The sequence below is a fragment of the Carcharhinus amblyrhynchos genome, chromosome 15 (assembly GCF_965287045.1).
Source record: "Carcharhinus amblyrhynchos chromosome 15, sCarAmb.v2.hapA, whole genome shotgun sequence".
Lineage (NCBI taxonomy): Eukaryota > Metazoa > Chordata > Chondrichthyes > Carcharhiniformes > Carcharhinidae > Carcharhinus > Carcharhinus amblyrhynchos.
The window spans coordinates 37,204,777-37,219,538 of NC_137338.1; the positions used below are offsets into that span (position 1 = coordinate 37,204,777).

At 40.6% G+C, this 14,762-nt stretch overlaps 1 protein-coding gene across 2 annotated transcripts in view; it reads right to left on the reverse strand.

The window, feature by feature from the left end:
- The window catches only part of kdm6a (lysine (K)-specific demethylase 6A), a 233,402-nt gene that overhangs the window by 4,495 nt on the left and 214,145 nt on the right, over window positions 1-14,762 (reverse strand). For both annotated transcript variants that reach the window (XM_080203828.1, XM_080203827.1), the window contains 4 exons: window positions 10,985-11,172; window positions 10,524-10,665; window positions 6,159-6,285; window positions 738-908 (listed from right to left, as the gene is read on the reverse strand). In XM_080203828.1, the coding sequence (XP_080059954.1) occupies window positions 738-908; window positions 6,159-6,285; window positions 10,524-10,665; window positions 10,985-11,172 (628 nt within the window). The remainder of the gene's footprint in view (window positions 1-737; window positions 909-6,158; window positions 6,286-10,523; window positions 10,666-10,984; window positions 11,173-14,762) is intronic.

The window sequence follows — 14,762 nt, forward strand, 5'->3', positions numbered from 1 at the left end:
GCATGGCTGCAATTTCATAACACAATGCTATCCATCACAGTCAAAACTTATGGAAAATGGCAACTTGAGTGAAGTAGCAGTGCAAACATAGTTCAAGCATTGGATTACTGACTAGCAAGGATGGTGAAACTGCAGAAGGTTGACAAAGGAAGAAATTATAGCAAGTTAGTAGCCCTCTTTCCATTTTTGTGTATTCAATTTCCTTTATTTTCCTGTTTGTAAATACAAAGTATATATATGTTAATTAGCAGTAAAGTTGCTGATAGAATTTTGCACTTTTTTCTGTTTTATATTGTTTTCTTTAATTAAGCATTGACTCCCAGACTGGGCATGATTCCAAAGATGCTAGTCAGGTTCCAGTACCTTGATCCAGTGTTCTTTATTCTAATCATCTTCAACAGTCATTTCAGCAGGCCATTCAACTGTGGAAGATGCCACAGCTGAGCTCAATGTGATCTGTATCAGTGTTCACCTACATGCAACAACCATAAAGGTAACTGTACAAAGATCAGGAGCAAAAAATCCTGGATTCTTTTTCTTGCCTGTCATCAGGGCAGCATGGTCAATTGTTCTACTCCCAATGCGATCAATTAAACTAGAACGGATCAAGGATTGAAACTGGTTTCTGTCTGATCGGTCAGAGACCAAGTTATTAATAAGAATTCGCGAACCACCAAAGAACTTTCTAATGTTTACAGTTATAACAAGATACTGCCCGTTGTAATGATCAAACTTACTAATGTGAACTGGTCATAGATTTGCATCAGGTCCTCCATTTTGTATTGTTCCAGCACTACAAAATTGTCAAGGTCTCCACTGGCCTTACGAGCACAGTCCTGGCAATGCACTACATAGGTCTTCCGTGAGTTACTTTCATTAGTGACAAAGAGCAGATCAAAAACTTCCACCTGTTGCACAGAAATAAATATTACAATATGTTATCACAGCATTTGTTTTCCTGCAATTTTATGTCATAATTTCTTTCAAGATTACTGGATTGTAATCATTTCCACTTGTTCATGTCATGCTGCCCCATCACCCCAAGTTTTGCTACAATGCTTTCATAGAGGTTTGTCCAACCCTTGGCCTGCAGGCCACAACCTGATTCCTGAAACCTCTGTATTCAACCTGCAAGCTCCAGAGACTGTTCACTTCTCTGTTTGCAGCTGATTGCTCACCTTACCATCAAGTGAACCAGAGAAACATAGAAAATAGGAGTAGGCCATTTGGCCCTTTAAGCCTGTTCCTCATGGCTGATCATCCAACTCAGTAACCTGTTCCTGCTTTTCCACCACATCCTTTGATCCCTTTAGTCCCGAGACCTATACCTAACTCCTTCTTGAAAACAGTGTTTTGGCCTCTTCTGCTTTTTGTGGTAATGAATTCCACAGGGTCAGCTCTCTCTGGGTGAAAAAATTTCTCATCTCAGTCCTAAATGGTTTACCCTGTATCATAAAATTGTGATCCCTGGTTTGGGCCTCCCCCGCCATTGGGAAGATTCTATGTGCATCTACCCTGTCTAGTCCTGTTAGAATTTTATAGGTTTCTATCAGATACCTCTCTTCATTCTTCTGAACTCCTAACTGACTCAACCTCTCCTCATACATCAGTCTCTCCGTCCCCCTTGCGCATTCAGATAATAATTTCCCTTCCTGAAAGGGGGTAATTTCGCATTTATCCACATTATACTACATTTGCCATGTATTTGCCCACTCACTCAACTTGCCTAAATTACACTGAAGCATCTCTGCATCCTCCTCATAGCTCACCCTCCCACCCAGCTTTGTGCCACCTGCAAATCATATTATATTTAGTTCCTGCCTCTAAATAATATATCCACATTGTGAATAGCTAGGATCCTAGCACTGATCCCTGCAGTACCCCATTAGTCACTGCCTGCCACTTGGAAAAAGACCATTTATTCCCACTCTTTGTTTCCTATCTGCCAACCAGTTTTCTATCCATCTCAATACATTACCCCCGATCTTATGTGCTTTAATTTAAATAAATGGAATACTAGCGCTATTTTCCACTGTGCAGAATGCAGGTGAGGCTAATGCTCAGTACAGAATTCATGAGGATAAAGGAATCTAGAAGATTGCCTACAGTGAAACTCAATGAAGAAATCTATAGTGCTCTCTCAGTAAATGGCAGTTAAGCCTTGTGACAGAAAGCAGTCAGCTGGACTAATGAAAGTTAGCCTGGATAGAGCTGCGCAAAAGATGTGGTTGCAGATTGGGAAAAAGCAGTCTACGTATGTCCTAAGCCAAGACAAAGAGCTAAAAAGAGTCCACGGTCATGAGCTTTAGAAGAGAATTTGGTGTATCATTTAGTCAACAGTTAATGGAAGGATCCCCATAAATCTTGTATATTGGAGAATAGCAAAGAAACGGAGGTGGTATCAAATTGATTTCTGGAAACCTGTGGTATAACTTTGGGTGGTCCAAGGTAAAAGTGTATGAATCATTAAAATTTACTAAGATAAGGAAACTCTGCAGGGAAGTAACTAGTACAACGGAGTTCACAGCATAAGTCTTTATAAACTATAGAGTAAAGTTAGTGGTAGGTGCTTTGTTTAATTTTTGTACACAATAAAGTTGATTTTGTTTAAAAACATGATATTGTGTGACTTAATTTCTTTCAGTTAATCACGGTGTTCAAATTTCTTGTTTAAATGTTAATTGTCTCTGCAGCGATCATAACATATGATGAACACCACTTGGAAGAAGTGTGGAGGATGGCAAGACTAAACTCTGGCTAAGGAATTTCATCACTAAGAGTGGATCAGTGGCATCAGTATGAGACAAGTTGGCTAAATTTTGAAGGACACAGCTAGAAAAAGTCTACTTGCCCTTGTCATTATCAGTCTACCTCCTGTAGACAGACACAAATTGCTACTTTACAGAGATGAGATAGCACTGATTGCCCTTGGCATTATCACAACATTTGACTGAAAGTAGCATCAAGGAGCCCCAGTAAAATTGAATTCAATGGGAATATTGGGTAGAACTCTCCACTTGCTGGAATCATAGCTGACACAAAGCAAGATGGTTGTAGTTATTGGATGCTGGTTATCTTAGCCGCAGGAATTCCTCAGCCATTGTCCTAGCCCAAACACACAGTTATTTCATCAATGACCTTACTTCTAAGATGACCAGAAGTGGAGATCACCATCAATAATTGCAGTGTTTAGCTCCATTCACAATTCATCATCAATCAGTACTCATGCAGCATGACCTAGGCAACATTCAGGCTCAAGCTGTTAAATGGCAAAAACATTCATGCCACATAAGTGCCAGGCAATAACTACCTCCAACGAGACAGGGGGAGAGAGAAAAAAAAGAGAGAAGAGGGCGAGAATATCAAACCACCTCAACTTTTACACTCAACTGCATTAACCGTTGAATCCCCCACCATCAATATCCTGCAGGTCACCATTCATCAGAAACTAAATTGGATCAATCATAACAATATCTTGATTACAAGAGCAGATTGCAGGCTGGGAATTCCACAGTGATAATTCACTTCCTTACTCCAGAAAGCCCGTTTACCATCTACAAAGGCATACTCTCCACCTGCCTGGGTGAGGGCAGCATCAACAATACATTCAAAAAGCTCAACATCATCTAGAATAAAGCAGCCATCTAGTTATTACCCTGTTTTCCACTACCTTCAACTTTCAATTCCAGCACAACTAGCACATCGTTACTGCACCACGTACAAGTTACAAGGTACACTGCAGCAACCTGACAAGGGTTCTTTGACAGCATTTTTCAAGCCCTTGAACTTTACCACCTAGAACAACAAGGGAACATCACCACTTGTAAATTTCCTTTCAAGTTACACACGATCATGAATTGGAAATATATTGCCATTCCTTCATTGGTGCTGAGTTAAGATCTTGGAACTCCTAAACTAAAACACATACATTATGCAGACTGCAGCTCAACAGGGCGATTAGGAATGGGTAGTAAAGCCTGGCCTTGGCAGAGATGCCCATGTCACATTTACAAATAAGAAAACAGAAGCAGAGATCACAGTCCTCAATATAAAGGTTTTTAATTCAAACCTAACTTGCTGAAAACATCCTAATTAGTGAGTAATGAATATATGAAACAGGGCTCCTGAGGGAACAATTAGCAGCAGGGTCTGATTCTTGCAAATTAAGTAGATTTAGAAAACAACACTGACATACCGTATGTGCAATTTGAAATGGATCATTAGTGTAACATGCTTGCAATGAAAAGGTGACATTGGACATTTTTTATTTGGGTGTCACCAGTTCGGTTAGTACTTGTTGCCCATCCCTAATTCCCTTTGAACTCAGAGGCTTGCCAAGCCATTTCAGAAGGCATTTAAGAGTAATTCACATGTAGGCCACTTTGGGTAAGGATGACAGATTTCCTTCCCTGGGATCTAGAACAAAGGGCATTAGTGAGTCAGATGGGTTTTCACGGTCATCATTAGACTTTTATTTCCAGAATTTCATTGAATTCAAATTTCACCATTTGCTATGATGAAATTCAAATCTGGGTGTCCAGAGCATTACACTGGCCTCTGGATTACTAGTCCAGCAACATTTCAAATACTCCACCATATTCCCTTATCTGGATCCTAAAGTTTTCCATATCTGAATCAACTAAGGAACACATGCTGCAGCAGGCCATTAGATCCTTAAAACTCAGTCTCCAATTGAATACAATCACTACTGATCATCTATGTCAACTCTATTTTTCCACATTACTTATGTATCACTTAGTTCCCTTACCACTCAAAGAATCAATCAACTTTTTGTATTGAACGTGTGTAATGACTGAACATCCACAGCTACCTGGAGTGGAAAATTCCAAAGAATCACAGTCTTCGGCAGGAAGAAATTTCTCTGAATCTCAGTCCTAAATCTTCATCTCAGTCTTGTTCTGAGACTGTGGTGCTGCATCCCAACTTCCCCATACGGGAAAAACACTTAGCATCAACCCATCAAGTCCCTGAAGAATTTGATATGTTTCAATAAGATTGGCTCACAATCTTCCAAACTCTTGGGACTATAAAACCAATCTGTTTAAGCTCTTCTCAAGGGACAATCTCCTTATTCCAAGAGCCAGTCTGGTGAACCTTCACTGCACTTTGACTAACTGATGCAAATCAATTGCTGTGATTAATCAACAACCCACTATTCTACCAGGTGACTGCTAAAATGGAGGAGGCGAATCAAATGGACCTTGGTCTTTTTGCGCTTACCAATTCTTGTATTCATGTATTTTTTAGGCATCAGCTAACATGTATCCTTCATTTAACAATGACCAAAGCAGATTAGCTGATAATTAACCTCACTACCACTTGCGGCTCCTTGCTGTGAGAAAAGTGACTTGTGCTTCCCAATATTACAAATAGTGATTTTATTAAGAAGTTACCTGACTGTAAAGTGCTTTCGGATGTGCTGGAGTTAGGAGAGGTACTTTATAAATGTAAAATATTTATTTTGTTGTTTTAAGAATTAAATTTCTCTGCCCTGGAAACTGCAAAACTCATTAATTTGGGGGTTGGGCTAAAGCACAGTGTTGTGAGTGAATACTTGCAAGTTATTCCACCACTTGCAAGTTATTCCTCATCTTTCTGCAGTTTGCCTCAGCATAAGTGACAAATGTACAGTTGTCCATCATCCAGCACTTGCACTCACTTTAATGAGCAAAATGATTTTAAATGATTAGATATCATGTTGTTTTGGTGCCACATCCAAGACAGGATCATAAAAATTGAAACAATTGGAATCCAGATTTTGCAGTTGCCACTAATCCTATCAAGTTTAAAACTGAATAGTATTTTATGACTAATGAACCATTTAAAACCTTATTCCCAACAAGGTGAATTTGTGCCATTATGTTCCAATTTCAGAGAGCTTCCCAATTAAATACAGCCTTGATTGGATACTCAGAAATTGTAGAAATGTGACTAAATTTATAATTTCACATTCATTTACAGTGAGCTTCACAAAGATTAAATACACTTTTGTTGATGACATGGGAAGTGGAAAAGCAGAGTAAAATGGAATAGAACTTAGAATATGATCAATAATAATTGAAGATTCATGAAAATTCAGAAGGTTCCTTTTAACTCAAGTTACCATTATCCTCAGCAGAAAGTTTAAGTTTACTGACCTCGCAAATGCTGCAGTAGTGTGCAGGTTCCTCCTTTGTACGGCCATGCCATACAATTTCTTTGCTTGTGCTAATGAGTGCTTCCCTTAACATCTGGCATTGCTTGAGGGTTCTCAGCAGGCAGTACCTAAAAAGAGACAGAGGTTTTGAACTTTAGCAAAAACGACCTTTCCTATATCTGTCTTTCATCTTCAGATATCCTCTCATACTTTGGCAGGAGTCTCCAAAAAGACAGGCAGGCATCAAATATTTTTATGGCCTCCATAGCTTAAGTGGTACAGTGCAACTCAAGGTGGCCCCACTGACTATTTTCTTATCTGCTGAAATTTTCCTTTTGTTCAGTAATTCATTTAATGATTCTACCACGGCCACCAATCCCACATCTGGGGTCATGAGAGAATGGTGGGCAAGGCTGGGATTCAGGCTAATTATATAAGATAGGAAACAAAGAAGTGTTGATAGTAGATTGACTAGAAAATTCACACTTCCAAATTAGCTTAGACCACTGGCCATCAGGAAACTAAAAAGCATAATTAAGTCAGTTGTTTCATAATCAAAATTAAAAAGGCAAACTAGAAATAAATAATAAGCCAGATCTTCTGATATCAGAAGCAACCACACACTAAATTTAAGTTGCTGGTGCACGTCAGGACTCTTGAGGAAATCCTACACATGTATGTAACTGTGTGAACTGTAAACTTCCAATGGGCTGGTTTGTGTCATCCAGGACACTCTTGTCAATGTCTCTTACACTGAACTCAGCACAACCCAACCCAACTCACCACAGCAGCTCCCACGACCAGCCATCACACTCGATCTAACTACCCCCTTTTATCCCACCACTTCTCTAGCCACTGAAAGACTAGAGATCTTCAATAACTTACCCAAAAACAGCAGTTGATGCCATAAAAATTGGGAGGGGGGAGCGGGGGACATGATCTATCTATCTGCTGTTCCACTTGCAAGTCTTTTTCTATGGATGGCTGCACCAAGGCTCTGTTATTCCAGCCGGGATCATATGGCCCGGCTGTTAGGGCACAAAATGTAAGCATGCAGCGATCTCCGTCAGTGGCAATGTGCACAGCACTACCACTGATTTGAAGATCTGACCTAACCATTTCATACCCATGTGCTCAAAAGTGTTAAGAAATGAGGTCAAATTAAGCTTGCATACAACGGAGGTTTGTTTTACAATTGTCATGTGGTTAGGGATCTAGTGCCAGTATCAAACACTCAGGAAAGGATGTTACACTACATGTAAAGTTTTCTCTACTCGTGTCTGGTGCTCATCGCAAAAATACACAGCCATTGCACAAGTTGATAATTTAGTTTTGTTCTATACCATCCAACCTCTTAATCTTAAGAATAATTGTCAGCTCAAACTAAATTCAGATTGTCCGATTGCATCTCAAACAACTTTTATACAACACCTTTAACACAATAAAAAGTCCTAAAAGCATCCTAAAACAAAATCTGATTCTGAACCATAAAAGGGATGCAAGATAAATGCATCATGCAATATACAATTTCATAATCAGTAATGATTAGTCAGTCACTCATGCCACTTTCAGTTAAAATATGATCTTAAATACATAATTTTAAAAAAAGGAACTGCAAGGTTTACATAAAAATGAACCAACGTTAAGATGGGCCTATGCAAATTATTTATCATTTGGCTTAATGATTTATTTTTCAGAACAGTATCAAGATGCTAACTTCAGGAAGACGATCAATACAACTTCAGTTTCATTTACTCTGCAAAATAAAGTAGCCTTCTAATATTTGTTTGTGGCCAATTTACTAGATGTAAAGAATGACCTACCAAAGAGCATAATTTTTTAAGCATCCTTGACATTGAATGTTTGTGGAGCAGAAATAGAAGCAAAAGGTTCTTAACTTTTATTTGTTTTTCATTCAAACTGAAAACATTGGGTCACAATTTTTAAAAAACACGTCCACAAAATATCTAAAGAGGATCAAGACTCAAATGGGTGGCAGAGTGACAGTGGTTAGAACATAAGAACATAAGAAATAGGAGCAGGAGTAGGCCATCTAGCCCTTCGAGCCTGCCCCGCCATTCAATAAGATCATGGCTGATCTGTCGTGGCTCAGTTCCACATTCCCGCCCTCTCCCCATAACCCTTAATCCCCTCTCTTATCAAAAACCCATCAACCCGCGTCTTAAAAATATTTAGCGAGGCAGCCTCCACCACTTCAACGGGCAGAGAATTCCAGAGATTCACCACCCTTTGAGTGAAGAAGTTCCTCCTCAACTCCGTTCTAAACCGCCCCCCTTTTATCTTGAGGCTGTGCCCCCTAGTCCTACTGTCTTTTTTGAGCGGGAAGAGCCTCTCCACCTCTATCCTATCCATCCCATTCATCATCTTATATGTCTCAATGAGATCTCCCCTCATTCTTCTAAACTCTAACGAGTACAAGCCTAGTTTAGTCAGCCTCTCCTCATAGCTCAACCCCCTCAACTGCGGTATCAGCCTAGTAAACCTCCTCTGCACTCCCTCCAAGGCCAAAATATCCTTGCGTAAGTACGGCGACCAAAACTGCACACAGTACTCCAGCTGCAGCCTCACCAATGCCCTATACAGCTGCAGCAAGACCTCCCTACTTTTATATTCAATCCCCCTCGCTATGAAGGCCAGCATCCCATTCGCCTTCCTGACCACCTGCTGCACCTGCGGGCTGGGTTTTTGCGACTCATGCACAAGGACCCCAAGGTCCCTCTACACCGTCGCCTGCTGCAGTTTTTCGCCACGTAAGTAATAGTCCTTCCTACCATTATTCCTACCAAAGTGGACCACCTTGCACTTGCCAACATTAAATTCCATTTGCCAGTTCCTGACCCATTCGCCCAGCCTATCTAGATCCTTCTGCAGACTCTCCACACCCTCCGCACAATTTGCCGTTCCACCAATCTTGGTGTCATCAGCAAATTTCGACACCCTACACTCGGTTCCCTCCTCCAGATCATCTATATAAATGGTAAATAGCTGAGGCCCCAGCACCGACCCCTGGGGCACTCCACTAGTCACCAACCGCCAATCCGAATAGCACCCATTAACCCCCACTCTCTGCCTCCCATTTGACAACCAATCCTCTATCCACGCTAACACCCTACCCCCAACTCCATGCCCCCTTACCTTCTGCAATAACCTCTTGCGAGGTACCTTGTCAAACACCTTCTGAAAGTCAAGACAGACCACATCCACCAGCTCTCCTCTATCCACCGCCCTAGACACATCCTCACAGAACTCCAGTAAATTTGTCAGACACGACTTCCCCTTAACGAAACTGTGCTGCGTCTGCTCTATCAAGCAATTCCCCTCAAGATGCCTCGCTATTTCCTCCTTGATGACGGATTCTAACATTTTACCTACAACAGACGTTAAACTAACCGGCCTATAATTCCCTGCCTTTTGCCTGCCACCCTTCTTAAACAACGGCATAACATTAGCCATTTTCCAATCTTCCGGCACTTCCCCAGAATCCAGCGACGTTTGGAAAATAACCACCAAGGCATCCACTATCACCTCCGCCATTTCTTTCAGAACCCTTGGATGCATTCCATCCGGTCCTGGGGACTTGTCCACAATCAGTCCCTCCAGTCTGTCGAGCACCACCTCTCTAGTAACAATAATGTCATCGAGACCCTCCAGTCCTACCACTTTTCCATTGCTAACACCCAGCAAATTATTCACGTCCTCCTCCGTGAAGACCGAAACAAAAAAGTTATTCAAGACCTCAGCCATTTCCCCATCCCCTACCACTAAGTCCCCCCTCTCATCCTCTAAGGATCCAACATTCACCCTAGCCAGCCTCTTCCTTTTTATATATTTATAAAAACTCTCCTCACAGCGCCAGGGACTGGGGTTCGATTCCCAGCTTGGATCACTGTCTGAGTAGAATCTGCAAGTTCTCCACGTGTCTGCATGGGTTTCCTCCAGGTGCTCGGGTTTCCTCCCACAGTCCGAAAATCATGCTGGTTAGGTGCTAAATTCTCCCTCACTGTATCCAAACAGGTACCGGAATGTGGCGACTAGGGGATTTTCACTGTAACTTCATGGCAGCATTAATGTAAGCCTACTTCTAACACTAGTACATAAACTTTAAAAGTGTCATTGTGGGGGGCTAAGTAGTTTCAATCTATTGGAGAAAGCTCTAGACCAAAAAAGGCAGAAATCAAAACTGGTTTAAACATCCCTCGTCCAGACAAGGAAACATGATCCAATTATTATGTAACTAAACATTTTCATAATTTCCATTTAGATACTTCAGACTTCCTTGCCAAAAGTCACAATACCTGACATTTTGAAAATTATATAATGCGCCCACTGTTGATTTAATACTTACTTGATCATTTCAAAAAGTTTGGGATCAGACACCTTGATGTTACGTGCCATATTCCAGGACAAATGAATCATGGGAACAATAGACTTCACGCTCTGTAGCTTATTCCATTCATATCGTTCCACTGCCAGTTTATATTGATTTGCTGTGGAGTACATCATTAGTTTTTAACTTCAAAAATCTAAGTTTTCCACATGTAGCAGATTATCCTTGCACCCAATTTGAGCCCTTAACACACGTGGAGATTTATTGCATAAATCACCCAAACACTCCGTGTGTCATAATTAAGAACGTAAATACATAAATTGTTACATATAATCCATTCAAAAAATGCTTCTACAATACTTTATTTCTTTTCTTACGGATAATATTTTGTTACCAAAATGATTTAATCCTGTAAATGATCTAAATAGCTGTAAAGGTATGAATGCTATGTACTAGTTTGGTTTATACAATTATAGTACCTGTCAGGGGACCGACATTCCAAGCAATGTTGTTGCACCACCCAATGGCCTGAACCCAGTGCACTGTACCAGCATTTATCCATACGAGATCTCCAGGGCGCTGAATAAACCGATACACTGGTACATTAGCCTCATAAAGATCCTCTAAGTTTGGCCACCAAGAGCCCATCAAAAAATTAATGTTGTTCCTGGTAAAGAAATTGCATGACTCAAAATGTTTCCATAACATTTACAATAAAATGCAAAACTATAACTGAAAGTGATTATTTTTAGATTTCTTAGTTTAGACAGAATACAGATACCAACAAAGCCAACAGTAGTACAGGAATGATGACATACTCATATTAGTGCAGTAAGAGATTTAAAGCAAGTAACTATGATTTTTAAGACAAATAAATTGATACTTTAAATGCATTTCAAGTATTTTACTGAGAGTGAACATTTTCCGTCAATGCGAGGTACAGAAAAACGTAATCACAGGATCCCTACAGTACAGAAGGCAGCCATTTGGTCCATCGAGTCTGCAACAGCCACAGTCCCTCCCAGGCACTGTTCCCGTAACCCTACATACTTACCATACTAATCCCCCTGACATTAGGATCAATCGAGCATGGCCAATCAAGCTAACCCATATATCTTTGGGCTGTGGGAGGAAACTGAACACCCACACAAATACAGGAGAATATACAAACTGCACAGAATTGAACCCGGGTCCCTGGTGCTATGAGGCAACAGTGCTAATGACTGTGCCACTGTATCAGCTCCCACCTGACCATCACATGACAGCTGTCACCCCTAATGGGAACAGTTGAAAAGTTTAACAACCACTGACAGACAAACCCTAACTAGTATTGCTTTATCTGGGAGATCACTGGAAGGGGGGACATTTTGAATCTTTAATGAAAGTTGGTTCGCAGCCCAGACACATTAAACATAACCTCAGAAACGAGGATAGGTGTCTAGTCAATCTTGGCAGTGAGCCAAGAAACCTCCGTGTTGGCCATTATAGTAATGGTTGCCATATCTAATCAAACGAAAGTGGGATTAACATCCAGTTAGTAAATGACAAATAAGAAGCCACTGTATGCTGGAAAGAAGTGAACAATTGGCTGGATTATCTGACATAGATTTATATTGATGTATTAACATTAAATGAAATTACTTTTGTACTAATGTCAGACAGAGAATTAGATTAAGAAAATGTATAGTCTGCATTCTGTATCTGAGATCAACATCAATAATCTCTCCTATTGATCACTGGTTTTTCATAATTTTACCTATATACTGTGATATTTGTTTCCCTGAGTATATTTCCTATTTCATCGGAAAACCACATTAAGTTACATGCAATTACCAGCCTTGCAAAAGTACAAATACATATCACAGGAATCTAACAACACCACTGTAGTGGGTTGGATCTCAAACAATGACAAGGCAGAGTACAGGAATGAGATAGAGAATCTGGTGAATTGGTGCAGCAACAATAATCTCTCCCTCAACTCAACAAAATGAAGGACATTGTCATCGACTTCAGGAAACCTAAAGGAGATCATGTTCCTGTCTACATCAACGGGGAGGAAGTAGAATGGGTCAACAGCTTCAAATCTTTGGGTGTCAAGATCACCAAAAACCTGTCTTGGTTCCCCCCCTCCATGCTGACACTATAGTTAAGAAAGCCCACCAACGCCTCTACTTTCTCAGAAGACTAAGGAAATTTGGCATGTCAGCTACGACTCTCACCAACTTTTATAGTTACACCATAGAAAGCTTGGTGTGGCTCCTGCTCTTTCCAAGACCGCAAGGAACTACAAAAGATTGTGAACATAACCCAATCCATCATGCAAACAGCTTCCCATCCACTGACTCTGTCTACACTTCCTGCTGCCTCGGCAAAGCAGCCAGCATAATTAAGGACCCCAAGCATCCCGGACGTTGTCTCTTCCGCCTTCTTCCGTCAGGAAAAAGATACAAGAGTCTGAGATCACGTACCAACTGACTCAAGAACAGCTTCTTCCCTGCTGCTGCTCAGACTTTTAAATGGACTTATTACCATGCATTAGGTTTACCTTTCTCTACACCCTAGCTATGACTGTAATACTACAGTCTGCACTCTCTCGTTAATACATTTGACAATAATAAATCAAATTAAATTGTAATGGAGAAAATGTGACAGCCAAGTTGCGCACACAAACTGGAATGCAATGAGGACCAGATAACCTGTTTTTTGGTAATGTTGATTGAGGGATAACTATTGGCCAGACACCAAGTATTACTCCCCAGCTTTCCTTCAAAATAGTTCCATGGGATCGCTTACATCCTCCTGAGGTGTAGATAGGGCCCTGTTTTCACAACTTGGGGATACCATGCTTGTTGACGTTGAAGGAAAGATTATTGTTGCTGCACCAGTTCATCAGATTCTCCATCATCTCATTCCTGTATTCTGCCTCGTCATTGCTGACGACACTATCATAGTGGGTTGGATCTCAAACAAATTAGATGAGTTGTGAAAACAGGGCCCTATCTGCACCAAAGGGTCAATTTAATTTTTGTGCTTAATCCCTGGAGTGGGAATTTGAGGAGTTCCTTCTTGTGCAGTCTGGGAATTTGAGAAACACGTACATCTTCCTATTATACGTTTATTGGAGCATACTTGCATACTAAGTGGGGTCATATCCAACACCAGATCTTTAAATTGAAACACATTGAAAACTGATTTAAGCTTACACTAAAAAAAAGATATGAACAGAGTTAAATGTAGAACCACAGAAAGGTTACAGTGCAGAAAGAGGTCATTCAGTCCATTGTGTCTGCACTGGCCAAAAAAAGGTGAAAAAACTAACCATTCATTTTAATCCCGCTTTCCTGCACCAGGTCCATAGCCTTGCAGGTTAGATGCAAATCCAGATACCTTTCAAATGAGTTGAGTGTTTTGGCCTCAGCCATCAACTTAGGCAGTGAATTTGTGCCCATCACCCACTGGGTGAAAAGGCTTTTCTTTGTGTCCCCTCTAATACTTCTACCAATCACCTTAAATCTATGTTGCCTAAGACCTCTCAGCTAAAGGAAACACGTTTTTCCACAATTTTGTACACATTAATTCGGTCATTTCTTAGCTTTCCCTGTTCTAAGGAAAACAACCCTAGCCAATCCAATCTGTCCTCATTGGTGAGATTTTCAAGTCCCAGCAACATTCTTGTAAATCTCCTCTAGAACAATTTTGTCCATCCTGTAATGTGATGATCAGAGCTGTACACAAAATTCCAGTCCTTGCTTAACCAGCGTTTTACACTATTTAGTCATTACATTCCTGTTTTTATATTTAGTACCTTGCTCAATAAAGGAATGCATTCCATATGCTTTCTTCACCACTTGTCCTGTCACCTTCAAGGATCTATGGACATGCACTCCAAGGTCTTTCACTTCCTCAACGCCTCTCAATATCTTCCCATTCAGCAAGTACGTATTTCCTTGTTCTGTTGCACTTCCCAAATGCATTACCTCACATTTTTCCATTTACCACTTCTCTGCCAACTCAATCATACAACTGATATCATTCTGGAGTCAACAGCTATCCACTTCACTATCAACTACACTGCCCATTTGTGTCATTGACAAATTTCCTGATCATGACTCCCATTTCTAAGACTAAATCGTTAATATAAACAAATAGCAAGGGGCCCAAGACTGAGGCCTGTGAAACACCATTGGAAACCATTTTGCATTTCCATTTGCAGAAATGTACATCAACAATTGCACTTTGTTTCCCTTCAACGAGCCA